The sequence below is a fragment of the Asterias amurensis genome, chromosome 9, assembly GCF_032118995.1.
Source record: "Asterias amurensis chromosome 9, ASM3211899v1".
NCBI classification, from domain to species: Eukaryota; Metazoa; Echinodermata; class Asteroidea; order Forcipulatida; family Asteriidae; genus Asterias; species Asterias amurensis.
This window is the reverse complement of record NC_092656.1, coordinates 9,982,776-10,009,537: the sequence shown is the minus strand read 5'-3', so window position 1 is coordinate 10,009,537 and position 26,762 is coordinate 9,982,776. Positions and strand designations below refer to the sequence as shown.

General features: G+C 38.0%; 2 protein-coding genes across 2 annotated transcripts; one reads left to right on the top strand and one right to left on the bottom strand.

The window, feature by feature from the left end:
• Window positions 1-674: 674 nt before the first annotated feature.
• Window positions 675-17,793, top strand: LOC139941900 (gamma-aminobutyric acid type B receptor subunit 2-like). The gene is made up of 13 exons (XM_071938547.1): window positions 675-764; window positions 1,658-1,723; window positions 2,724-2,912; window positions 3,355-3,585; window positions 5,306-5,369; window positions 6,356-6,445; window positions 6,996-7,152; window positions 7,796-7,928; window positions 8,969-9,076; window positions 9,637-9,762; window positions 10,657-10,802; window positions 15,293-15,485; window positions 17,408-17,793. Exons 1-13 carry the CDS (start codon window positions 690-692, stop codon window positions 17,567-17,569), a joined length of 1,740 nt encoding a protein of 579 aa, XP_071794648.1. The 5' UTR covers window positions 675-689; the 3' UTR covers window positions 17,570-17,793.
• Window positions 17,794-20,674: 2,881 nt separating this feature from the next.
• LOC139941814 (uncharacterized) lies at window positions 20,675-26,500 on the bottom strand. Its single transcript, XM_071938436.1, has 5 exons — window positions 26,395-26,500; window positions 23,588-23,719; window positions 21,825-21,914; window positions 21,240-21,479; window positions 20,675-20,934 (listed from the first exon to the last, which is right to left on the bottom strand). Exons 1-5 carry the CDS (start codon window positions 26,498-26,500, stop codon window positions 20,675-20,677), a joined length of 828 nt encoding a protein of 275 aa, XP_071794537.1.
• Window positions 26,501-26,762: the final 262 nt, after the last annotated feature.

The following is a 26,762-nucleotide window of genomic DNA, read 5'->3' as shown; positions in this document are numbered from 1 at the left end:
GTGTTTTAAACGGATCTTCATATGCTATTTGTTTTGATCATTTTGTCTAAAATATTATGTTTTTGATATATTTGTACGTACAGTCACATGCAATTTGGCCCTTTTACCACGAAAAAAATCCTTCCACGCTCCCTCCAACGGCAATTGTTTGAATGATACTTCATGGTTTACTTTTGCCTACCATTCCGGAAAAGGGGAACTGACACTTACTTTTTCTTTCTTGAGATTCTTAAAAAGCTAGACCGGGAGACCAGTGGCAAATAATTGTTCAATATTCATCTCAAAGGAAAAATGTTCTGTGCTTTTGACTGATGACTTTGATGTCTAAATACCGTTCCTGAGAAAAAATTATATTTTTGATTGTTTTCTTTCAAAAGATTATTAAAAAGCTGAACCAGGAGGCCAGTGGCGGATATAATTTCAATAACCATCTTCAAGGGTACTGTTTTGTTCTTTTAGCTGATGACTTTGAGGTAGGCCCTTCAAACCAATCCGGAATAAGAATCAGTTTTGATCATTTCCCCTTTTTTGTAGATTATTAAAAAGCTAAACCAGGAGGGCAGTGGCGAATAATTTGTCAATATCATCTCCAAGGATACTGATGACTTTGCGATCTACGATTCCTGAGTAAAAATGATATTTGATTGTTTCCTTTACTTTAGATTATTAAAAAGCTGAATGAGGAGGCAATGGCGAATAATTTTTCAATAATCATCTCAGAAAGTTTCGTCACTGACCCTAGTGGGGCTTTGAAACGAATCAAGGTATGCTAAACAATAATGACCTGAATAATGATGCTAGCAAATAATGCCCTGAAGTTTCAAAATCTTTCATCTGAATTGGGGTTAAATAATTTTGTATATACATTGTGAAATCGTTCAAATTTGTTGTGGAGATGATCTCTTTACATATTCATTATATGTGCACTTAATAAACACAGTTTGTGCGTCATTCACATTTCATTGATTTTTTCTTTTTAAATAATGTGTGAACAAAGCAACATTTTTCTTTGAAAATTGTAGGGGAGCGAGTGGTATCGAAAAAGTTTCAAATATTTATAGCTGTAACCGTGACCGGCCATTGAAGTTGTTCGCATATAGGTAGAACCTTAAAGGCAGTTGACACTATTGGTAATTACTCAAAATAATGATCAGCATAAAACCCCACATGAAAGAGTAATGGGGAGAGGTTGATAGTATAAAACATTCTGAGAAACGGTTCCCTCTGAAGTAATGTTGTTTTCGAGAAAGAAGTAATATTTCGAGAATTTGATTTCGAGACCTGAGATTAAGAATGTGAGGTCTCGAAATCAAGCATTTGAAAGCACACAACTCCGTGAGAAAAGGGTGTGTTTTATTCTTCTTTTCTTTCATAGTTATCTAGAAACTCCGACGACCAATCGAGCTCAAATGTTCACAGTTTTTTTAATACATTATGTTGAGATACACCAAGTAAGAAGACTGGTCTTTGACAATTACCAATATAATAGTTTCCAGTGTCTTTAAAATGTATGGGTCAAAGTCTGCTGTAACCAATGGTGCTGGTATAAAAACTAAAATACATTTGCGATATATATCAGAATTCACTTACACCATTTTGAGCTTTTCTGACATTCCTCAATGGAATTGACATATACTGTTTGTTTTTCTTCTTTAAGGACAAAGATGCGAGAATTATCGTATCAAGCTTCGTTGGAGCCAGAGTTCACAAAATATTTTGCAACGTGAGTGCATGTATCCAAATAATGAGATCAACTTTACGGCGGGTTGTGTCCCAAGAAGGGGTCGACAAATATTGGAGCTCTTTATACACTTTCGGAACAGAAAAATAAATAAAAGTTCACAGATTTACAAATAACGTACAGGGTTTACATAAGGTAATCGCAAAAGACTTCTCTTGATCTCCGATGACCGATTGGGCCTAAATTTTCACAGGTTTGTTATTTTATATATAAGTTGTGATACACGAAGTGTGGGACAAAACTGGACAAAACTGTTTACCGAAAGTGTCCAGTGGCTTTAATTACAAAAGGCGTGCATTGCAAAATTGTAGTTTACACAATGGTGTAATTATGTATCCGAGTTGTATTGTGTGTGTGTGTGTGTGTGTGAGTATGACAACCAAGAAACGATACGTTGTTTAAATAATGTGATCTGACTTTGGTTATTTAATATGCGGAACTCCTAAGGGGACATGTAATATTAAACAGTATTTCGATAGAACTTATTAATATTACAAGGGATTATTTGTTGTTGTCATGTCCACATAGGGGCACAGTACTTTCACCAATGCTTGTCATCAATCTTAAAGTGTAAACAAAATGAAGGTACTTGAACTATTAGGAATTTCCAAGTGAATGACAAAACTACTGTCTGTACAGAACTTGCAAACAATACAGGTCCATACATCAGGTGGGTTTTCTTAATAAAATCAAATAAATAAAAAAAGTGACAAGAAAAAGAAGGGTAAGAAATACAAAAGACAGTAACTAAGATGTATTTATATAATAATTTATCCTTACAGCGACGTGTTCGAAGCAAAACTAGTGTATGTAAGAAATAAAAACACAAACAATTCTGTTTCACTAAAGTGTGATTTCGTAAAATGTATATCCATTCATTTTACAATTCCAAAAAAGCGTGCAGAGTTACTTTACAAACAAGTCTCAATGTATTTGATATTTAATTATCCTTTTTAAGTTATATTGTTGCATTTCAACACAGGCATTTGATTTGGGTATGTACGGACCGAACTACGTGTGGATATTAACTGGGTACGTTTCGAGCTCTTGGCAGTCAAGTCCAGAAGATGTTCATTGCTCCTCCGAAGAACTCCGAATTGCCAGCGAGGGTTATTTTAAGTTTGGGTTCATCATGTATGGCCTCAGTCAAGATGTCGGTCGATGTGGAAAGGTAGAAATTATTGTAAACGTTGAAATAATTAGTACTAGTTTTAAACATGTTAGCTCAACTGAAATAATGCTTTGATCGATGAACGCATAGTATAAACCTCTGGTTTTAAGAACGGCCGCTCGGTTGTTTAAATCCAAAATAGGGGCCAAACATTTCAACGTGAAGTAAAGGTTATTTTTCAAAAGGTGGTAATTATTGTGTTTATATTTTGCCGGAAAAATTAAATGTAATAGCCTCTTCAGAGTCAGATAAGTGTACGGGTATCACCCACTGGTAGAGCAGAGTATATTACCTTTTCGACTGTTTTTAATTTATATTAATTTGAAGTATTCGGCCAAAGCAGGGGATAATAGCCGCGATGAATCGCAAGGGTAAAATGTGTCTGCTTTTATACCTCTAAGAAATTGTATATTTGTTTTGGTTTTGTTTCCACCTGTCACAGACACCAGAAGAATTTCGTCAGGAAATTTCTCCATTGGTAGGACATAACATAACCGTAGACGATCAAAGCTTTGGCGCTCTTGGCTATGACGGTATGTGGGCATTGGCTTTAGCAATGCATGAAGCCCAAGACGTCTTGCACAACGGTTTAGACTCATACCCGTACGGCGATATCGACTACGCCAGAATAGTCACCAATCAGCTTCGGAGCCTAGACTTCGATGGAATGTCTGTAAGGATTAGAGGACCAATGGGAGGCATTGAAACGCTAGGTGGCAGCAGACTTATCAAGTACACTCCCATTGTTTACGTAGTTTTGAGCAAAACAGAGAACAATTGATTCACGTATAGTAAGTCTGCTGCCACCAAGCGTCCGAAAGGCCCCCCTTGAATAATCACTTAAAGCGGATATTTGTACTGCTGACGTCACAGTTTGTTACCACTTTTAAGGAAGAATGAGAGACTATTGTGTCTTTGCCCAACTGTTGTAAATGCAGTACCCAGTTGTATAGCTGAATAAAAGGTGAACAAACCGTGACGTCATCAGTAATAAGCGTATTTAAGGAGACAACCATTGTGGCAAACACTTTAACATTTCCCAATTTTTTTTTCACGTTTTAAGGATTCAAAGACACACTTTAATGGACGCCAAGGTTTCAAGGAAAAAATCTAGATCTAGAAATCTGCGTCATAGTCCAGTTTAAACAAGGAAAGGCAACCTGTTCCAAAAACAATAACGTTGGAATGTTCAAAATATCTTTCTTTTATAGAGATCGTAATAATCTCTAATTATGCTATCCGAAAGGTTTCCGCATGCACTGCAGTTGGTTGTCTCTTAAAGACTCTGGACACTATTGGTAATTATCAAAGACCACTCTTCTCACTTGGTGTATCTCAACATGCATAAAATAACAAACCTGTGAAAATTTGAGCTCGATTGGTCGTCGGAGTTGCGAGATAAATATGAAAGAAAGAACACCCTTGTCACACAAAATTGTGTGCTTTCAGATGCTTGATTTCGAGACCTCAAATTCTAAACTTGATGTCTCGAAATCAAATTTGTGGAAAGTTACTAAGTCACTTCAGAGGGAGCTGTTTCTTACGATGTTTTATGCTATCAACCTCTCCCAATTACTCGTAATCAAGAAAGTTTTCATAATAATTATTATTTTGAGTAATTACCAATAGTGTCCACTGCCTTTAAGGAACATGTGAAATATGTCTCGTGTGACAATGCCACAAAAGAACATAGTTTGGTGCTCCCGCAGATTAATAAAAATTAATACTTTTTTCAATCCATTTTCCCCCGGAGCTCTCTCAGCTCAAAGGGACAGTTTGCGGAGTCTCACTAATGCTAACAACAATGCATTTATGGATGTACAGTATTATACAACAATTCTTATTGTACATCAAAAATAGACCCTTTAAAGACATTGGACACTAATGGTAATATTGTTAAAGACTAGTCTTCACAGTTAGTGTATCTCAACGAATGCATAAAATAACACACCTGTGAAAATTTGAGCTCCATCGGTCCACGAAGTTGCGAGATATAATGAAAGAAAAAACACCAATGTCACACGGAGTTGGGTGCATTCAGATGCTTGATTTCGAAGTCTAAATCTGATTTCTAAATCTGAGGTCTTGAAATCAAAATCGTGGAAAATTACTTCTTTCTCGTAAACTACATTACTTCAGAGGGAGCCGTTTCTCACAATGTTTTTATACTATCAACCTCTCCCAATTTCTCGTTACCAAGAAAGATGTTATTCTAATAATTTTGTTGAGTATTTACCAATAGTGTCCACTGCATTTCAGTTCAATGGGATAGTTGTCTGTTACTCGGTGAGGTATTTATTTATTATTATAATTTTATTAGTTTTGTATGAATGGTGTTTTTACACTTTGTTATACTATTATTATTATATCATTACTTGTTTTCATGCTATCAGGGTCCTGTGCGGTTTGCAAACGGTCGTGATCGACTTGGTAAGCAACGTCTACTGCAAAATATTGGTGAGTGTCAAGAAAAGAAAAAAAACACGAACATTAATAATAATAATAATATCGAAGTCTTATATAGCGCACGTATCTACCAAACAAGGTACTCAAGGCGCTGAGTATATACTAACTTTCAGAAAGATAGGTTATTGCAGTGATGAATTCTGAGACCCAATTATTTAGCACCTTATAAGTGTCTACAAGGTGCTACGGCGCATTAAGCAGCCACAACCAGGAAACACCGGGGCGAACCCCTTCTCTTTTTTATAAGTGCACTTGGTTATTTTACATGTGTTACACAACACATGGGACCAACGGCTTTACGTCCCATCCGAAGGACGAAGCAATAGGTGGGGATTCGAACCCACACTTTGCTGATCAGAAACACCAGAGTTTGAATTCGGTGCTCTTAACCGCTCGGCCACGACACTTCCACCATTAAACGAATTATGTTAGATATAGAAGAGTTTGCGGTAACACCATGTAATAACAATCTCTAAATGAGTTGGGGTGGTTCTGAAAAGAACCGTTGGGTTAACTTTGAATTATGTTAGGATAAGAACCGTTGAATTATGTTAGGATAAAATAACAAAACGAAGTATAGTATGCATAAAATAAAAAATCTGTGAAAATTTGTTTTCAGTTGCACAAATGTGTATGCCTTCAGATGCCTAAATAGGGCGGCAGACGTAGCCCTGAAATCGTGTCATGTTAATTGAGTAAGAAACTAACTCATGTTTCTAAAAAACTACGTTACTTTAGAAGAAAATGTTATACCATCAACAGCTCTCAACTTCTCGCTACCAAGTTTCAGTTTCCAATGCCTTTGCGATAAGAACAAATACCTTTATTTTAAATAAATAATTACAGTTATTGCGTTGAAACGGACACTAAATGTTGTTATAAAAAAATAACTTCTTCTTTCGTATTTTTGTTGTGTTTCTTGTTTTATCCTCGATCGTTGTTGTGGCTTGCGGTGTCTCATATTCCTTTTCTAAAAGGTGGCAAAGATGTTCCAATTGGAACATATGACAGCATCGCAGACAAGCTGGTGCTGTCCGTTCCTGTAGACAAGCTGTGGTATGACAACGGTGAGTTAATTTGTTATCGTCAGTAAACTATCTAAAGTTTGCAAAACCGGAACATAAAGGATTGTACTGAAAATCATTACTGATTGGTTTTGCACGTTTTACAGCCACGTTTCGGTTTTTAATGTAATTTTATCAGGAAAACAGTTTTATATTTTCTTAAATCAGTTATTTGCTTCGGTGATCCAAACGTCCCATAAAAAGTTGATAATTTTAAACCAAAATGTTTGTTTTAATCGGTTTGTTTTGTTTTTTTTGCCACGGGGTTTCCTCGGAAATTATTGTATCGAAACAAAAATTACTGAAAGGGTTTAGATATTAGTTTAGCATGCACAACATCTTTGCCATTTGATTTAACTTGTTTGTCTTCTTAAAAACTTGACGACTAATTATGCTGAAATTTCTATAGGTTAACTGTATGGCGTACATATGCATGCACAGTGAGTAGGGATTTATGTCATGGCCAAAACCTGATCTGCAAAATGGTGTCAAACACTACAAAAGTATACGAAGGTTGTACTTATTTTGATCTTTTACAATGTTTGATTCATAGGAGGAAAACCGCCGCCTGACTCCGACATAACACTGACAGTGTCATTTTTACAAGCCACGCCCATTGGCATCCTGGTTGGCATATCAATTCTGGCTTCTCTAGGATTGCTTCTCGACTTTGCGTTCATCGGATTTAATATTATCAAGCGCAAACACAAGTCAGTAAATATTTTGTTTAATTAAACGACTCTGGACACTAATGGTTATTGTCAAAGACCGGTCTTTTCACTTAACCTATCTCAACATGTGCATAAAATAACCAACCTGTAAACATTTGAGCTCATTGGACCGTCGAAGTAGCGAGATAACTATGAAAGAAAAAACACCCTTGTCACTCGAGGTAGTGTGCTTTCAGATGCTTGATTTTCGAAATCAAATTCATGAAAAATTACTTCTTTCTCGAGAACAACGTCACTTCAGAGGAATCCGTTTCTCACAATGTGTTATACTATCAACCTCTCCACAACTCGTTGTGTCCACTGTCATTAATACAAATAACTTCTTCTAAAATCCACAATGCTGCATTTTTAAATATGTTTAATAATGTAAGTACTCGATTGTTAAATTTTTCGTTAAAACTCTTAGACGGAATGGATCATCCTGTTGCTTTATCCTTGTTCATTGTTAAAAAGACCCGGAACGCAATGAGCAAGATAATCCGAAGCTCGATCCGGTTCTGGTTAAAGCTCGTCCAATATGGATCTGGTCCCCGGAACCAGAAATTGTTGATAAATTTTTACCCGGAGTTTGTTCTATTTTGCTTGTCATTTTCCCGTGTTTGTTTTTTCTTTTTTTCTTCAGACAAATCAAGATGTCAAGCCCAAGGGTGAACAATATAATTGCTATGGGTTTCATGTTAGCCTATCTGTGTGTGATACTTATTGGTATCGACAGGTCGATGGTCGGAGAGGGCGCCCTGCTTCATGTCTGTAGGGTACGTGGCATTGAGACTGAAATTAATATCGGAGCCTGCAAGGTTTGGGGGAAAAATTATTTCAATAAATATACACCAATTCATACAGCGCATTTGAACATCAACTACAGTAAAACATAGTTTATGTGTAGGTATTGCAGAAGAATCATGCGCCAAGGTATATGAAAACTTACGGCCGTGCATCTTGGTTACTATGTTCTAATGAAAACAAAACTCCGTATTTGGATGAACACAAAAATCAAGATGACCACACCGTGATAAAGGTCTTTAAGAACTTTATCACGTTGGGGTCATCTTGATTGAACCCCATTTCAACTTATTGTAACCAAACTGAGGTTGGACGAAATAATAGTCTGGTGCCATGTACAATGAATGTTAGCGTCCATTACTGTTAGTTGGAAACATTACATGATCAAGATGATGACAGCGTGATAAAGGTCTATTGCGGTAAAAGGTCAGTTCTTAAAATCAGTTCCATAATTCTTGGATTCGTTGGCTCAATTAATAGGTAGGTTTAGCTGCACGTTTTGCGAGCAAACACTTAAACTTGAACGTCAGGTGCTGTTTCTAAGTGACGTCACCTCTTTGGACTTATCGCATGCTCACATATTACGTTTGCACGTTCGTATCTGACGTGTAAAATGGTAACTTCGAGTACTTCAATTAAATCAACGTGCACCTAAACCTGCCTAATATAGTTAGTAATTTAATAAACAAATTCAGCAAATACAAAACACTCTTGTTATACCCGAACTGCAAATGCTTTCAGATTGGCACTAGGGTCAAAAGGCAACAGACCTGATCGGCAGCCATCTTGGATATCTCCCATTTGTATCAATTTTTAATACCAAACCGAGGCCGGAGGAACAAAAGAGTCCGGCTCCCATTTGCAAAAATGATTTAAAAGCATCCTTTATTATTTTTTTAGATACAAGGAACATGACCAAGAAAGAGGCAAAATGAAAGGTCTGTACACCCAAAGCTAAAAGTAACAACTAACTGTGTGAAATATTGTTGTTGTTTATGTTATTGTTGTATAGATGCGATCGTGGCTCTTTGTTATTGCGTTTACTCTATCATTTGGAGGAATGTTCACCAAGATGTGGCGGATATATAGCATTGTCATCGCTAACAAGACTAAGAGAAAGGTAGCATTGAAAGTTAATTTTTGTTTTTCATTGCCACTATCCTTGCTCTATGATTTATATGAACATGTATCAATGTACATTCTTGATATCAAGAATGAATTATCATCATGGTTAATTGATGTACGCCCCCCCCCCCCCCCCATCCTCCCCCTCTCTGCATTCCTATTTCCTGGGATGCTCCTAAATAACTTCTGTATTCGTGGTACCTATTTTCAAGGGTAAGCTATTTTCGTGGCCAATGTATTTGTCGATGCGATTCATTATAATGCTATCTTCATGAATGGCTCAGACTGAAATTATTGAGACGCGAAGTTATTAATATTAACGTTCACAGAGTCAACAGCTAATTTGTGTTGTTGGTTTTTTTTTTTTTCTTTAAAAATTTCTTCCTGAGGTAACAACATTAAAAAGGGACTCCGTGTGAAGGGGTTGCAATCCTCTCTGAATCAACCACGATATTTTATTATTTAGCCAGCAAGGGAATTTACCTGGTAAGTCTGCTGCCACCAAACGTCCCAAACGCCTCCTATTATTGACATGTTTTTTGGTTTTTTTTTAAGGTGATTAAGGACCGTTACCTCTTCGGTATCATTGCTGTACTATTGTTGGTGGATTTCGCAATACTCCTGCCTTGGCAGATCATTGACCCTATACACATTGAAGAAATACAAGTTCCAATTCCTCAGGTAAAGGTTTTTTGTCCTTATGTACAGTTCTTATCAATAAGATTATGTTCATGCTCCGTGGGTTGTGTCCCTGGTCCTTGGGTAAAGTTCATGTTCTTTGTTTGATAAGGTTACTGTTTCTCAGGTAAACTTAATGTTCCTCGGGTAAAATTCCTGTTTCTAACTAAGGAAACTCCTGGAACAGCCATTTTGAAGAAAGAAAAACATCGATAACAACAATACACTTTTCTTACTTTTCTTAATTTCCTGGCTTTTGTTTTACCTCTATATGTGTCTAGTTCATTCGGTAATGTTACGGGTTCTTGGGTAAAGTTCGTACTCCCATGGTTAAATTTTCTGTTTATCAGGTTAAGTTTCTGTTCCTCGGGTAAAGTTCCTGCAGCCGATTTCAATAAAAGCTCTTAAAATTAATCCCAAGTTATGAAGAGTTTGGTGAAATCGACGGCTGCTTCTCGGGTCTAGCTTATGCTCATCAAGTAAAGTTTGTGATCCTCGGGTAAATTTCCAGCCGTCGATTTTACAAAACTCTTCCTAACTTAAGACTAATCTTACGACTTAGGACGAGTCCCAACCCTGCACTGTAGCATGCAGACCTTAAGATTAATTCTAAGTTAAGAAGAGTTTATACTCGTCCTAACTCGAGATAAGACGAGTCCTAACTCTTTGTGAAATCGACGGCTGTTCCTTGAGTTAAGTTCCCGTTCCTCGGTAAAGTTCATTTATTTTGTTACTATTACTGAGGAAAACAATATCGATAACAATAACTATTCTTATCTTTCTTAAATTTCCAGTCCTTTGTTTTACCTTTAAATGACTCTATCAAGTTCATGCCATCGTTGGATATTAAAAACTCTAATTTTGTTAACTTTTGTTTTATTCTCCCTATTTATTCAGACCGCAGAAGACATAGCCAATCACGAGCAACACCAGTTAGTTTACGTCAACTGTACGTCCAAAAATAACACCATATGGATCATGATCTTACTGATCTACAAGTCGTTTGTCGTCGTGTTTGGAGCATTCCTTGCATGGTCTACACGGTAAAAAGAACAATTATGCATGCTGGGGGCAGAAGCCATGGACATTAGATTTCCCAAGTACAAAATTTGAAATTGACAAGTAGTTAAACTACACAGTTTTTGGGGAATCTAACTGCTCACGAATTTGTACCATGTTAACGAAAACTATACTTGAATTAAAGCCATTGGACACTTTCGGGAAACGATATTGTCCAAAGGCCCACACTTCGTGTATCACAACTTGTATATAAAATAACAAACCTGTGACAAGTTTAGGCTCAATTGGTCATCGTACTCGGGAGAAAATAACGGGAAAACTTCCGCGTGTTTCGCTGTGTCATAACATGGCTGTGCGGCACCTAAATGTAGCCCGAGCCCTAAATGTAGCCCGGACCCAAATGTAGTCCCAAACATGTACCTAAGTGTAGCCCGGACCTAAATGTAGCCCCAAACATGTTCCTAAATGTAGCCCGGACCTAATGTGGCCTCAAACATGTACCTAAATGTAGCCCGAAACTAAATGTAGCCCCAAACATGTACCTAAATGTAGCTCGGACCTAAATGTAGTCCCAAATATGTACCTAAATGTAGCCCGGACCTAAATGTAGCCCAAAAAATGTACCTAAATGTAGCCCGGACCTAAATGAACTTGGCCACAGACTTGACAATACTGCTTATGGTGTTCCAAAGACAAAACTATGCGTCGCCATCGCCGTCGCCTCCGCCTCTTGACTCTTGAGGGCACTGTTTCACTATCCCGTACAAACCGATCTTTAAAGCTGTAAATGCGCATGGTAATGGAGCAATAGCACAAAATTACCCATGCATGATCGAATACCACAGAATGAGTTCAACAAAAGCTGATAACAAGATTACAAAAGATTGCGGGTTAAAAACACTGGACACTATTGGTAATTGTCACTTGGTGTATTGTCACTTGGTGTATCTCAACATATGCATAAACTGTTAAAATTTAAACTCAATTGGTTGTTGAAGTTGCGAGATAATAAAATAATAATGAACAAAAAACACCATTGTCACTCGAAGTTGTGTGCTTTTAGATGCTTGATTTTGAGACCTAACAATTTATTCTGAGCTCTCGAAATCAAATTCGTGGAAAATTACTTCTTTCTCGAAAACAACGTTACTTCAGAGGGAGTCGTTTCTCACAATGTTTTATGCTATCAACAGCTCCCAAGGTTTTATGCTAAAAAAAAATATTTTAAGTAAATACCAATAGTGCCGACTGCCTTTAAGATACTTTCTGGTGGCTATTCAGCCTTTCTGGATTATCTGTATAGCGGCACACAGTTTTAATGTTTTTTGTTTTGTTTTTTACTAAAATAATAAGGTAAGATGCAATCCTCTCCCTTATACATTATTCTTGTGAATGGTGTCCGTTCACTCTTAATTAAATACTTTGCACAATGTTGACGTTATTCCCACTCGCGCTACGCCTGCCCTTCCAACATGCCATGCCTTTTGTCCACTAAAAGAGAAGGGGTTCGCCCCAGTGTTCCTGGTCCGATCGGCAGCAAATTGCGCCATAGCACCTTGTAAAACATTACATGGTGCTATAAGAATTAGGTCTCATAATTCAAAAACAGTCCCACATCTTGCAGGAAATACTGTGTTACAGCGCCAGGAGCGTCACTGAGTGACGGACATGTGCGCTATATAAGAAGCCACAATTATTATTATTATTACTCTATCACATCAACAGGTTCTCATTACCTTTTACTGGGTCATCCATTCAACCACCGGAAGCAGTAAGCGATCTTGAACTGACATTTTTAATATCTTAGCGCTGACGAAATTTCACCAAAGAATTGTTGGTGTTTTGTTAAAAATGGACCTGGCAGTGTAAATACCTCACTGTTCCAATCATTTGATTTGTTATGACAGCACCAATGATACAATATCGATTTTTCTCAGAGGCTGCCGCAGCTTGCGTATTTTGTTCGAAGGCGGGCTAATCAATTGTTTCACTACCAAGCCCCTTTCACACTAATAAATTAAGCCCTTTTCACACTACAGGTATTTCCCGGGAAATTCCCGGGAAATGTTAGTCGATCTGTTCACACTACAAAAAAATCCCGGGAAATAACATTTTCCCGGGAAATAATTTACCCAGTTAAGGGGTAGGGTTAAAGAAGTTAACCCCGGGGAAAAAACGTTTTTCCCGGGAAGAGTAGCTAGTGAGAACGAATGCGGAATTAACTTACCCCCCACCTTTTGCTTTCACTGTGTTGAGACGTCATTAATCTCGAAAGGTCACAGACGTCAAAAATAGCCCTCCAAATAATTCGCGTCGTGACAATAGCCCTTTTTTGTTTTCTCCTTCTGAAAGTGTTTACGTTTAGGTACGAAAATAAAATGAATTATAACTGTAATTTACAAATAAATATATGAATTAAAAAAATGACCACGTGAATGGAATAGGAATAGAATAACATTTTAGTTGGCGTAAACAAGCTTCCTTCTCGTACACACGCCATGTGTGTATGGTGTTTCTTATTAACATGTACTTGGCCGTTGGTGGACTTTTGTTGTCCAGAGTCAGATTTGAGTTCTTCAAAATTGCTGTCTACAACCTGACAGTAAATATGTTAGTTCAATTTGTTGCTCAATTTCTTACGACGGGTAGAAGTGACCAATGGAGTGATGATAACACTTTGAAACTAGTTGCATTTTTGGCCGACGATGCAGTCCAAAAACAGCTAGATGGGCATATAGGCCTACAAGAAACGGGAAAGTTTTCTCAAAATTGGCTGACTGCCTGCGTGAAGCTGGATATGAACGGACCCCTCCCCATTGCAGATCAAAACTGAAAACCTTGGGGGAAAAGACTATAGGTCGGTAGGATAATAGTTTTGTTTTTCAAGAAGTAACATAATTTTTTTGTTTTAAGTCTTTATGAAGCCATGAAAAAATGATAGCCAATATAGGGTTAAAGCCTATTCAATGTTTTTTTCTTTGCACAATGGGGAAACAGCACTGTTGGTGTTGGAAGGGAAGATTGCGTCTTGTTTTTTCTACTGCTATTGTCAGATTGTGCAAAATCGACCATGCGGTATTTTTTCTATAAAACCTGTATTAACCTTGGCCCTATAACATCATGAACATTATTATGCAATCCTTCGAAAATGCCATTCAGAAAATTACTAGGCCTTACCCCAGGGTTGAATCCCTTAACCCTGCCCCTGAGCAGGGTTAATTATTTCCTGGGAAAACGTCATTTCCAGGGAAAATCCCGGAGAGTATTTTTGTAGTGTGAACAGATCAACCAAACGTTCCCGGGAAATAACTATAGTGTGAACAGGCAAAAATTGAGAAGAATGCCAACACAAAACCTCTGGGTAAAACACGGACACAAAAGTCCATTCAATTACATTTCTCAAAAAAAAACACTCCCTTTCGCATTTTCTATACCAACTTGTTCCCACCAGTGGCCGCTCTTCTTGGTAGAACAGATTGACCTTTGACCAATACTTCCAGCAAGTGCCATGAAACCCGTCAATCGCACAACAAATTCCATCCGATAGTTCTACCGTGGTCTTTAAAATACTGTCACAGCAATCGTCTTCTCCTGACATGCCGTCAGCGACTGCTTCCCCGAATTGCAAGACTTATTCTCCGCCGTAATCACAGAAATATTGGTATAACAACACGCAAATACACAAGTGCAGCAATTTTGGGTCGCATGAGGCAAGGATTTTTCAGCCGGCCGTGTGGCATTGTGGGAACGGACCTCCGTCAACAAACATTGGTAACTTCCGCATGGGCTGACCTGTTAACCACATTTCCTGGGGTTTGATCGTAAGTGTGAAACGACCGTGCATATTCCTGGGGAAAGGTACTCCTGGGAGTTACCAAATTGGGATAGTGAGAACGCTTGCTAGGGTGGCGATGGGGTTAAAAACTCCCGGGATTTTCCCGGGAGTTTATTTAGGTGCCGCACACATGTGTTTAAAATGAATCCGTAATTCGTGATATCGAGAATTGATAATTGTTTTAATGTTTTCTCAAAAAGTAAAGCATTTCATGGAACAATGTTTCAAGAGAAGCCTTTCACCATTACCTTCTGTAAACCCTTTAAGTTATTTGTAAATCTGTGAACCTTTATTTGTTTTTCTGTTCCGAAAGTGTATAACGGCTATAAAGAGCTATGATGTGTAAACTCCAAACACTTTAGGTTGTTTAGAAATGACCAGCATCGACTCCGTGTTCCCCAGAGGGCTATGATGGGTCAGGCAGAGTGACTTGTTAACTTGGATTCTGTGTCAGATATACACAGTTTCGGCTCAGTTTGACGCAAATTATGAGTCGAACTAAAATTCGTCAGGGCGTATTGGGAGTGTTAAAGGCCCCCCCCCCCCCCCCAAACTTTTGTTTCTCGCAAATTAAACTGGAAACCTCTGAACATGAGTTTTGCATGTACAAACTAGAATTATACTGCAAACAAAAATGTTGGAAGGGACAAACAATTTTGGTATCTTTATTTCATTCAGAAATATCAACGTTCCTGGTCTGAATGACAGTTATTTCGTAGGTCTGTCAATCTACAACACTGTCATCTGCTGTGTCGTTGCTGTGCCGTTATCGTTTCTTGCGGTGTCCTCCATCGGCGTGACCTTTGCCCTCGTTTCCGGTTTCCTGCTTTTCTGCATAACAGCTTCACTCTGTATGTTGTTCTTTCCAAAGGTAGGTAAAAACGTGTAAAAAGCGTTAGAATTTGTTGACACAAAAACAGCTATAACGGGTATCGTATGGCTATGCAACATAATTACCGGGCAAACAGTTAGGACATTTAATTGAAGTCAAGCTACACAAGTTGCTAGTTTTGTTTCGTGGTGTGAACACGAATGTACTCTGATATCTAGCCTTGCTCAAGGCAGTCGCATTATTCGCTCCGAAAGACGCCGCTGTAAACCCACCCGTATACCCTGTGCGTGCGATCACACCGCATGACCCACCCGTATACACACTGTCACATCGTACGACTACTGTGCACATAAGTCATCCGCACTCGTACCACTAACCGCATGCGGAGGCCGTCAGGCCGACAGCCTTGTTGGGTCTGTAACTTCCGGGTTTAATGTGTTGTATTAAAAAATTTCCACAAGTGGAAAAAATGGGGGGGGGGGGCTCACGGATATGCTAGTATGCAGGCCATGAATATGTATATCTTTCGTCAGACCTATCAGACAATGCAGGATGTGAGGCATGAATTATTCATTTTGACGTCCAATCACGCACTTCCCTTATCACGACGCTTTGACCCTATGCGTCCGTGGTGGTGGTGTGTGATGTAAACATGTGTCGTCTTTCGCGGGCATTATGGTAATGAGCTGACCGTGGGAATTCTTCGCTTATTATAGTAATGAGGTCAATGGCTTCAACACAGACCCTACAAGGCTGTCGGCCTGACGGCCTCCGCATGCGGATAGTGTACGGGGGCATCGTGTCGTGCGATTTACGCACAGTGAATACGGGTGGGTTTTTATACAGCGGCGGTCTTTTTTCGGAGTGAATAATTCGACTGCATTGAGCAAGGCTGTCTGATATCAGAACGCCCTCTTTTAAATTAACCTCCTTCAGGCTATGTTGATTTCCCTTATGAGGAGACAGAATTTACGGGATATTCATTCTGTCCCCCTGAGTTGTTGTCCTCTTAAACGGTTATCTGTACGTTTTCACAACTTTCTTCTGATACTCCTCTTTGGAATCCTTGTCCTTCATAGACTTGACTCATGTCCCAATCCCGTGCCATCTACAGTAAACTACTGTTTTGTGATGCTCTGCATTCCCAAACCTGTTCCATTATCTGGACCACATATTGACGGCGATGTTTGATAGTAAGTTGACGTGATATACTGACCTCTCACACGAGAATGGCACTTGAATCAAGTCTACATTTGATGGCTCTGTTTACCGGCGAATTCTGAGCTTTTGATCACGATTCCCCGCTTACGTGCAAGCGCCGAATTTCTGCACTAGCCCTCTAAGCGTATAATGCCTGTGGTGGATTTTACAAAGAGTTAGGACTAGTCTTATCTCGACTTAGGACGAGTTGCTCGTTTTAACTTAGGACTGGCTGTACGTGTATGATATCTCTTAGGACTAGTCCAAGTTAGGACTCGTCCTAACTCTTTGTGAAATCGACCCCTGGTATAATAGGAGTACATGTACACAACACGCGCAAAGGCCAATTAATTCGCCGCTAACCCGCGAAATACGCCTCTCTTAATATGCATAATGTACGTCACAATGCTAACCCAAAACGAGGCAATGGGCGTTGCCACTGCAAGTGATGGGGGAATTGGGCCCTAGCCTCATTTGGGGTGAGAATAATGACGTCATGCATACATATTAAGAGAGGCGTATACGCTTGCCGTAAGCACAAGATTCCCTGCTTCCGTAAGCACCGATTATGTGCGGTAAGCAGAGCCATGAAAGTGTGCCCTACTTTGTCAATATCCCGTGAGTGACATAATATTCACAGGGATAATATTTCACAAGAAGGTATTGCGTCCGTGGTCATTATCAGAGTTTCATTCATTCGTAGGTTTTCATTCGATTATGTTTGAAAAACAAACGTTTCTCTTTTTTCTTCCTTTCTGCAGATAATTGCTGTTTATCGCAAGAATGACGTCACTTGTAGCACCGTTACGGGAATGATTGGTACCACGGCTACAACGGTCCCTGCTTCAGCGGATAAACAGTATGGTTTGCCGTCAACCAGCGCAAACCATGAACTCAAAAGTGTGTCAGAGAATCTAAATTAGAAGATATTGACGAACAAAAGTGAGAAAAAAAATTGTACAAAGAATTCACCGTAACGCAGACTTAAACTTGGACTTAGTCCCTTTTATTGCAGCAACCAAACAACGTCAATAACATTATTCTTTTAAAATCTAAAAACTTTTGGGTTGAAAATTGCCAACCAATTTTGAGTTGAAGGGTCTTTGTATGACAAAAAACACAATGTCTACAGATTTACACCAAACTTACACAGAAGATAATTATAGTAGAAAGCATCCCTGAAAATATTACTTGCTGAGGTGCTGTAGTTTTGAGAAATGAGTAAAACAAGGTCGTGAAAATATTTTCATGACATTTTTTTTACTCATTTCTCTACAGAAAGAAAACTGCAGCACCTCAGCAACTAATATTTCAAGGTATGCTTTCCACTAGTATTATCTTCAAACGGTGTGTAAGTTTAATGTAAATCGGTGGACATTGTGTTTTGTGTTACAAAAGTACCCAAATCTTTTATTAAAACACATTTTGAGCATCATTTTACTTTGAATTCATAAATACCTCAGACAGTTTCGCTATCCCTATGGGTGGATGGCGCGTCACGTGGGGGTGTTTAAACCTTTGATTATAAGCGGCTGTGACCGGATACTTCGCGCTAGTCTTGGTGCAAGACGTATCACGGGCGATGTAGTCGCTGTCGGTGATTTGGCCGCGCTGTGTGCGAAAGGAAAACCAGAACGTGTTGCACCAAGACTATACGTGCATGTGCACGAACGGCACCGCAAACTGTCGGAAATAACCAAAAGGCATCTATTCACTTAGTAATGTGGTCATTAAATATCAGATCTTTTTTTAAACCCCACTAATGAGAAGTAATAATAAGATACGTTTCTCACAAGGAGGATTGTGTATGCAAATTACAGGTTATTCTACCTGCATGTACAGAACTGCTCACGACTTTCGGCGAAGGATAAAAAAATGCGACATTTTCAATGAAATTTTTATTTCGTTAATATTGTATTTATCTATGATTATATAGGATTAAAAATGTGTAGTTTTTCTTTAAAAGCTTAAAAATGTGATTTGTAAGTTAATAAAACAAGAATATGATATTTTCACGGATATAAAATGTGGCACTACTGTGATTTTTAGAGTCACCTGGAAATAGAATTTGTTTTCTTTCAAACATAAGAGTATATGCTTACAAGCAATAAAACAATTTTTTTAGTAATTGTTTGTCAAGATTTATATGTTTAAAAAATATATAAAGTTGTTTGGGGGCTGACTCTGCCTACCCCTTTTGTGACGTCAATCGAGGCAGACTTAGCCTGCAATGCGTATAGTAAACACACGTGCAAAGTACATGTACGTCCAAGTCGTGAGTTGGTACATTTCAAAAAGTGTTTTTCTGCATTCAGCAGCAATACACCTGGTCGGCATTGCCGGGAAAAAAACTCACGACTTGGTCCGTTCATGTACTTTGCAGTTGAGTTTACTCTACGCATTACAGGCAACGTCTGCCTCGATTCACGTCACGAACAGCGCCCTCTCGAGTCGGGGTCTACTCTTAAATTTGTTCTCAAAACACATATTTATTGTGACAAAAGCTTTGAAAAAATACAACTTCCAGGTGACTTTAAATTAAATTTAGCATTGGATATCTAACCAATTATACGAAATTTTCTTTTAAATATACTGGACACTATTGCTAATTGTCAAAGACCAATCTTCTCACTTGGTGCTCTCAACATGTGCATTAAACAACAAACCTTTGAAAATTTGAGGTTAATTGGTCGTCGAAGTTGCGAGACAAGAAAAAACACCCTTGTCACACGAAGTTGTGTGCTTTCAGGTGCTTGATTTCGAGACCTTATAATCTAATTCTGAGGTCTCGAAATCAAAATCGGGGAAAATCAAAAACTACGTTACTCAAGAAGAAGCTGTTCTCACAATGTTTTATGCTATTATTTTAACAGCTCCCCATTTACTCGGTACCAAGAAAGGTTATAATTATATTATGCTAATGATTGTTTTAGGTAATTACCAATAGTGTCCACTGCCTTTAAGATTATTGTAGCTACTCGTATAATGCACTTCTAAACTGTCATTCTGTAACTAACTATTTACGGAGAACATCACTTATTATAGAAAAGTTCAAATCATGTTTATACTCACAATATTATTATAGGCTAAATTAGTTTTAAACCCTTGCCCACTAATTCCTTTCTTGTTGCGCTAATACTTATTCTATTGCGCCACATATTTTGTTTAGTGGCCTGTGCGTTCAATTATTATCTGAACGAACTGTATAGCACAATGTAATCATCAATTTTCCTTATTGATTAATGGTCTGATACTAGTGATTATTGCAGTTTTGTTGTTTTCTTGTGGGTTTTTGTATAAACTGGTGTAGTTATTGGAGATTAAAGCCATAAATTATTGGACCTTTTCGGTACAGAACAAAAAATAAAAGTTCACAGAATTACAAACTTACAGGGTTTACAAAAGGTAGCGGTGAAAGAATTCTCTTGAAACATTATTCCATGAAATGCTTTACTTTTTGGGAATACAGTAAAACAGTATCAACTCTCAATATCGAGAATTACGGATTTATTTTAAACACATGTCATGGCGAAACGTGCGGATACAAGGGTGGGTTTTCCCGTTATTTTATCCCGACTCCGATGACCGATTGAGCTTAAATTCCACAGGTTGTTATTTTATATAGAAGTTGTGATACACGAAGTGTGGGCCTTGGACAATACTTTTTACCGAAAGGGTCCAATGGCCTTAATAATTATTAAACTATGTGTGTCAGTTATTGATTTGTTGTTGTTGTTGTTGTTTTTTGATAATTCTTTAACACATTATTTTGTTGTAAAAGACCAGTTTTCTCACTTGATGTATCCCAACATATATGCGTACATGATAAAACCTGTTAATTCAGCTGAAGTATTTTATTGTCTGGGTGAGAAAATGCCTCGAGTCTTTCTAATAAACGAAACTATGTTTCTTTGGAGGAGGCTTGCTGCAAAATACGTATTTATGCTAACAGTTCGTTTGAGGTCCAGTGCCTTTAAACAAATCTTAAAACAGTTGCAACTGTGGCTTTGTTTAGTTCTGTTTACTGTCTAGCCACGGACTACTGCATACACCAAGCAGCCTAGCTCATCATCTGTGTTCAAGTCCCCAGCCTTTACATCATAAAGCCTGCACTTACCAGTAGTCATCATGACGTACTCAAAAGACAAACACTCGCTAAACATCTTACACCTCAGGAAACACTGCATTGGTGACTTCGTGTGAACGACCGACAGAGGGCGTGGGTTGACAATGCATTTCCCTTCGGAAAACAATGAGGATAAGATCGTGCCAGCGATAGTCGTCGGAGCTGTAGACAATGATCAAGAGAAAGACCTAATTTGAAAACCCAAGATAAAATTACAATGCAAGCAAAACAAAAAGTAAAATGGTTCTTGTACATTTTGTAATTGTTGTCTTCACACATCTTCAAAAATGCTTTGTTTATGTAACAGTATGCGAGCCATTTTAATTCCGTATAGTCGTGACTGGTGTGAAATAGTTCACAAGAACAAATTTTGAACAATATGATGGGGTGTTTACTGTTTTTTTAATATTCAGTAAATGAAAGGTACAAAAAAACACATAAAAACCCTTTTGCTAAAAATTTCTTACTTGTTGTTTGAGGACATTCTTCCGTGGGGTACTCTTCAACCATTACTTCACACAGTGTTAGTTCAGTGTTGGCGGTCTCCACACTGACGTACCGGGCAGTCACAGGCGGGCTACATAAAAGTTGTATGTGTGCCCCAGGGATCGATGCTTGGTCTGATGTCAGTGGTAACCCACACACGGCGTTATTGAAAATGTCCGTCTCCGTGCCTGCTCTTACGATAGCGCCAGACAGACGGTAACCTGTCAGATTTAGAAGATTTACACATACATTAACTAAAAAGCAAGACTGTACTTTGGGTTATAAAGTGCTCGGTCGTTATTTATGAAACTTTGCACAGTTATTCATTTCACCAAGTTCTCAGCGTGAACCCAAGCAACATAGAGCATTAGTGTTTTTTCGATTTTTTTGTATTCAAAACTTTTGCTATTATTTCCTGGCTTTTTTTTTAAATGCTAGAACTGTAACAAATTGCAAACTTGTATATTTTGGACCTTTATCAGTATGGAACTATTGTTGAATTTTTTAAAGTTTAAGGGGTTACATTGGGTGCGCTTTACTCACTGTTCAACAACAACTTTACTTACTACAGCAATCATCTCTGTTGACAAGGGTGATACGGCCGAGGCAGTGGTTTGCTCCCAGGTCCAGCTTCCACCAGGCATGCGGCTCGTTTGCTGGAAAAGTAAAAAAAAAAATAAACAAAAAAACATGAATTAAAAACAAACAATAAGGCCTACTCCATTTATTGTCATTATACTATACCTCAATATTTGACAGTTTTAAACAAAATGGCTGCATTGAGAAGTGGCCAGATCAAGAAGAAAATCGAAGCAATATACACTTCAACGTGAACTTTATTTATCAGGTTTATTTGATAACATTCTTTAAGTTGCTATTGCTGTCAACTTAATCAGGTTTTGTTTTCATTTATAAAAATTAATTGTCTTTTTGGATTTACAAACCGAAATCTTAAACACGATTTTACATGTTATACCATGCAGGAAACAACTTCCAAACTAATATTTGTGTGGTTAACTCTTTTCGCTTTAGCCCCTACCCCAAATTTAATTCGGAGGTTTGAGGAGAATTGTCCAAAACGATCCTGGACCATGAGGGGGTATAGGTTTTGGAGAAGGGGGTGATGCGGGAGTCAGTAAGACAGCAGACGCGTATGTACTGTCAAGGGGGTAAAAGCTCCATGAGTAGGCGGCAACGGCCCCTGGAAAAAAAAAATGGTTCATTGTAGCCCACACATGGCAGTAGCCGTCTTGCCTTGTGTTTGTGGCGACTTGCATAACAAACAAAAAAGTCTCGAGCGTTTCAAACTTTGTTTGACGGCTGGGGTGCTTAGGTCCCACCAGGTAGACTGCTTTATAGCGAGAAACGGGTCCCGATGGTCGAACATGCAGGAACTTGCGCAGTTCACGGACACTTGACACTATTGTTAAAGACCAATCTTCTGACTTGGTGTATCTCGATACAATTATGCATAAAATAACAAACCTTTTAAGATCAAGAGCTCATTGCTCGACGTCGAAGTTGTGAGATAATAATGGGGAAAAACAGCCTTGTTACATGAAGTTGTGTGCTTTCAGATGTTTGAAATTACTTCTTTCTCGAAACTATGTTTCATTCAGAGGGAGCCGTTTCTCACAATGTTTTATACTAACAACTCTATTAACTTTTACTTCTGTTTTGTTTTCATCTCAAAGCGTATAGGGACTTCTCAGTGATTGTCATATATGCGCTCTACAAAAATGGTTCATTATTATTTTTAACATCCTCCCCACATTACTGGTTACCAAGTGAGGTTTTATGCTAATAAATGTACATTTTTAGTAACTACCAATAGTTTCCATTGTCTTTAAACATACAAATTCATAGTCAAACAGTCGAGGCAATAATACTATTCAACTATTTGAGGCTGCCAACACACTGGCAACTCATTTGATTAAAGGAACACGTTGCCTTGGATCGGTCGAGTTGGTCTTTGAAAAGCGTTTGAAACCGTTTTTATAAAATTCATATGGTAGGAAAGATGTTGTAAATACAATGATCCACACAAACATGCCTCGAAATTGCACGGTTTTCCTTTTACCTCGTCGACTAACACGGTCGGCCATTTATGGGAGTCAAATTTTTGACTCCCATAAAATTAATGGCCGTCCGTGTTAGTTCGCACAGTAAAAGGAAAATCATGCAATTTCGAAGCAAACTTGTGTGGATCATTGTATTCTACTTTTAAAATATCTTTCCAACCATATGCATTTTATAAAAAACGGTTACAAGCGCTTTTTATAGACCAACTCGTCCGATCCAAGGCAACGTGTTCCTTTAATATACTTACAGGTGTGAGAGCAATGAAATTGCAATGCATTTGTTCTTAGATCACCATCTATCGCTAGTTCTGCTTTGAGATCAACTTCTTTTAATCGGTAAGTTGAGACCTGGGAGGCTTGCATTCCCTGAAGATTCAAAACTGAAAGTGTGAAACCAAAAAGTTTCAAAAGCCAAAGATATAACCGGTTGTCGGTGATTTGCTTCTTTTTAGACGTCAAAACTATCAGTAAGGTAAAACTCTCACTTGGCTAAATATATATATTGTTGTATGGTTCATTTTTTCGTGGGTCACCTATTTGGTGGATGACCTACTTAAGTGGGTCCCGATTTCGTGGACCTCCTTTTTCTAAATTCTTGGAAATAACTTTTGAGAAACTAGTAAAAACAACTCACGAAAAGAAGATCGTCTCAGTGTAATTACAATTATCTTAGCAATGTTGAACGTTTTAACCAGTTATGGCAATTATACCAAAACCGGTAAATACGTTAAAACTGAGACGAAAGCATTTGTTTTACTCATTTCTGAAAAACTACAGCACTACAGCAAGTAATATTTCAAAGGAGGCTTTCTACCATCATTATGTGTACATTGTGATTTGTGTTAGAAAAAGCACTCAGACCCTTTAAAGACAATAGACACTGTGGGTAATTGTCAAAGACCAGTCTTCTCACTTGGTGTATCTCAAAATTATGCATAAAACAACAAACCTTTGAAAATTTGAGCTCAATTAGTCATCGAAGTTGCGAGATAATAATGAAAGAAGAAACACCCTGGTCACACACGAAGTTGTGTGCTTTCAGATGCTTGATTTCGGGACCTCTAATTCTAAACTTGAGGTCTCGAAATCAAATTCGTGGAAAATTACTTCTTTCACGAAAACTACGTCACTTCAGACGGAGCTGTTTCTCACAATGTTTTATACTATCAACCTCTCCCCATTACTCGTTAACAAGTAAGGTTTTATGCCAATAATTATTTTGAGTAATTACCAATAGTGTCCAATGCCTTTAATGACCTGGCGATTACTACGAAACACAGTCCGAAAACACTCGAAATAAAACAATAGCAGGTCAAACAAAATTAACCAGAGACAAAATGCAGGTACGTTTTTGTTAACACTTGCAAAAATGTTGTATTTAGGTATTACAAGCGAAGAAAAGATATGTTGCTCAAACTAAATAAGATGGTAATTTTGTGGTTGCATCGTCCTTGTGGGAAAGCGCGCGATTGATAGCTGGACGCGATCGTGTTTCAAATTATTTGTTGGATTAGGCCTCTTTTAAAGGCAGTGGACACTATTGGTAATTGTCAAAGACTAGCCTTCACAGTTGGTGCATCTCAACATATGCATAAAATAACTAACCTGTGCAAATTTGAGCTCAATCGGTCATCAAAGTTGCGAGATAATACTGAAAGAAGAAAACACCCTAGTCACACGAAGTTGTGTGCGTTTAGATGGTTGATTTCGAGACCTCAAGTTCTAAACTTGAGGTCTCGAAATCAAATTCGTGGAAAATTACTTCACTTCAGAGGGAGCCGTTTCTCACAATGTTTTATACTGCCAACCTCTCCCCATTACTCTTTACCAAGTGAGGTTTAATGCTAATAACTATTTTGAGTAATTACCAATAGTGTCCACTGCCTTTAATACACATGCTTAACTTACCCAAAATGAGGCCATTGGTGCACGTCACGCCACCACCAATACCAGCCACTTGCAGTGGTTGCATATGTGGCCTCGTTTAAGGTTCGAATTGTGACATCACGCATACTTATTATTAAGAGAGGTTTCTAACAGTTTCACATTTAACTGCATTTTTGTCAAATTTTCAGCTTAAAATTGTCATTATGGTCTGTAAATTGTTCTCGAAACAGGATTTTAAAGCAACAAATTTTTGTTTTATTATTTTCTATCCCTTCCTCTTTTTCGGTTGGTTTTGAGCAGCAAAGGATAAACAAATCTATCCCTTAAACTTTTCAGCTTTATTTGAGCACCAAAGGGTAAACAAATCTATCCCCTCCTCTTGTTGGCTAAGTTTGTGCACCCAAAATTGACTTTGTTCTCCCAAAGGTATTTTATGGAGAAAAACAGTATAACTTTAGTATTTTGCAAACATCTTAAAGAAAAGTTGCTATATATTACCAAAAACAGTACAAAATTAAAAATTGCTTATTAAATTGTGAAACTGTTTATTTTTGGTTATTTTTCAAGTTCATATCTTAAAATTTTCATTATGGTCTGAGAATTGCTCTCGAAACAGGATTTTAAAGCAATAAGTTTTAGTTTTACCATTTTATCCCCCAAATCATGAAAAACATGATGTAGATTTTACGAATCAATCTAATTTTGCTATAAAAATAGACAAATTCCACTTATTTGTTACAAATATCGCACATTTTGCCGTGTTTAAGTTGCAAGGGGTAAACAAATCTGCCCTCCTCTTTTTGTTTGGTTTTGAGCAGCAAAGGATAAACAAATCTGCCCCTCCTCTTTTCAGCTTGATTTGAGCAGCAAAGGATAAACAAATCTATCCCTCCTCCTTCTTGCTAAGTTTGTGCACCCAAATCATCTTGTTGTAAGAAAATATGAGTTAAATAATTTTCAATTTTCAATTATTTACCCACTCATGCCGGGGAAAACCAATTTAAACAGAGAAGTCAAATTAGAGTTTTGTCTTTTTTGGTAATCAGCCTGACATGTAGGATTTTTTTGCGAATTTTAAACCAGTGAGTAAGTAAATCTCAATTAACTCGCTTCTTCTATACAGAAGTTTGTATTGTTCAAATCAAGTATATTATTATACCCTCCTTACCTGTGAGATTAAGGCACCAGCAGTAGAGCGGGCAAAACCACACGAGGACTCCAACGACAAATATCAACAGGTTTATCTCCAGCAACATTCCCGCGCAGTGAGCCATCTTGGCAATCAAATTGGTACCACAGCTCGATCCTAAAGTGGCGTATTCCTTTAGCAAGAAGCTTATAGAGTAATGACGTCAAACAGATTTCTAGGATCGGCATATTAGTGAATAAGCTCTTGCTAGTAGAGTCGGTGTGTGCGCAGTCATAGCTATGGGTTAAGAGTTTTGTACACGAGCCATTGTCTATATAAACGGAAGCCAGTGAAAGTCGCAGGAAATCTGCTTTCGGATCGTGTGACCAATTTTCCAAAGGCAAACG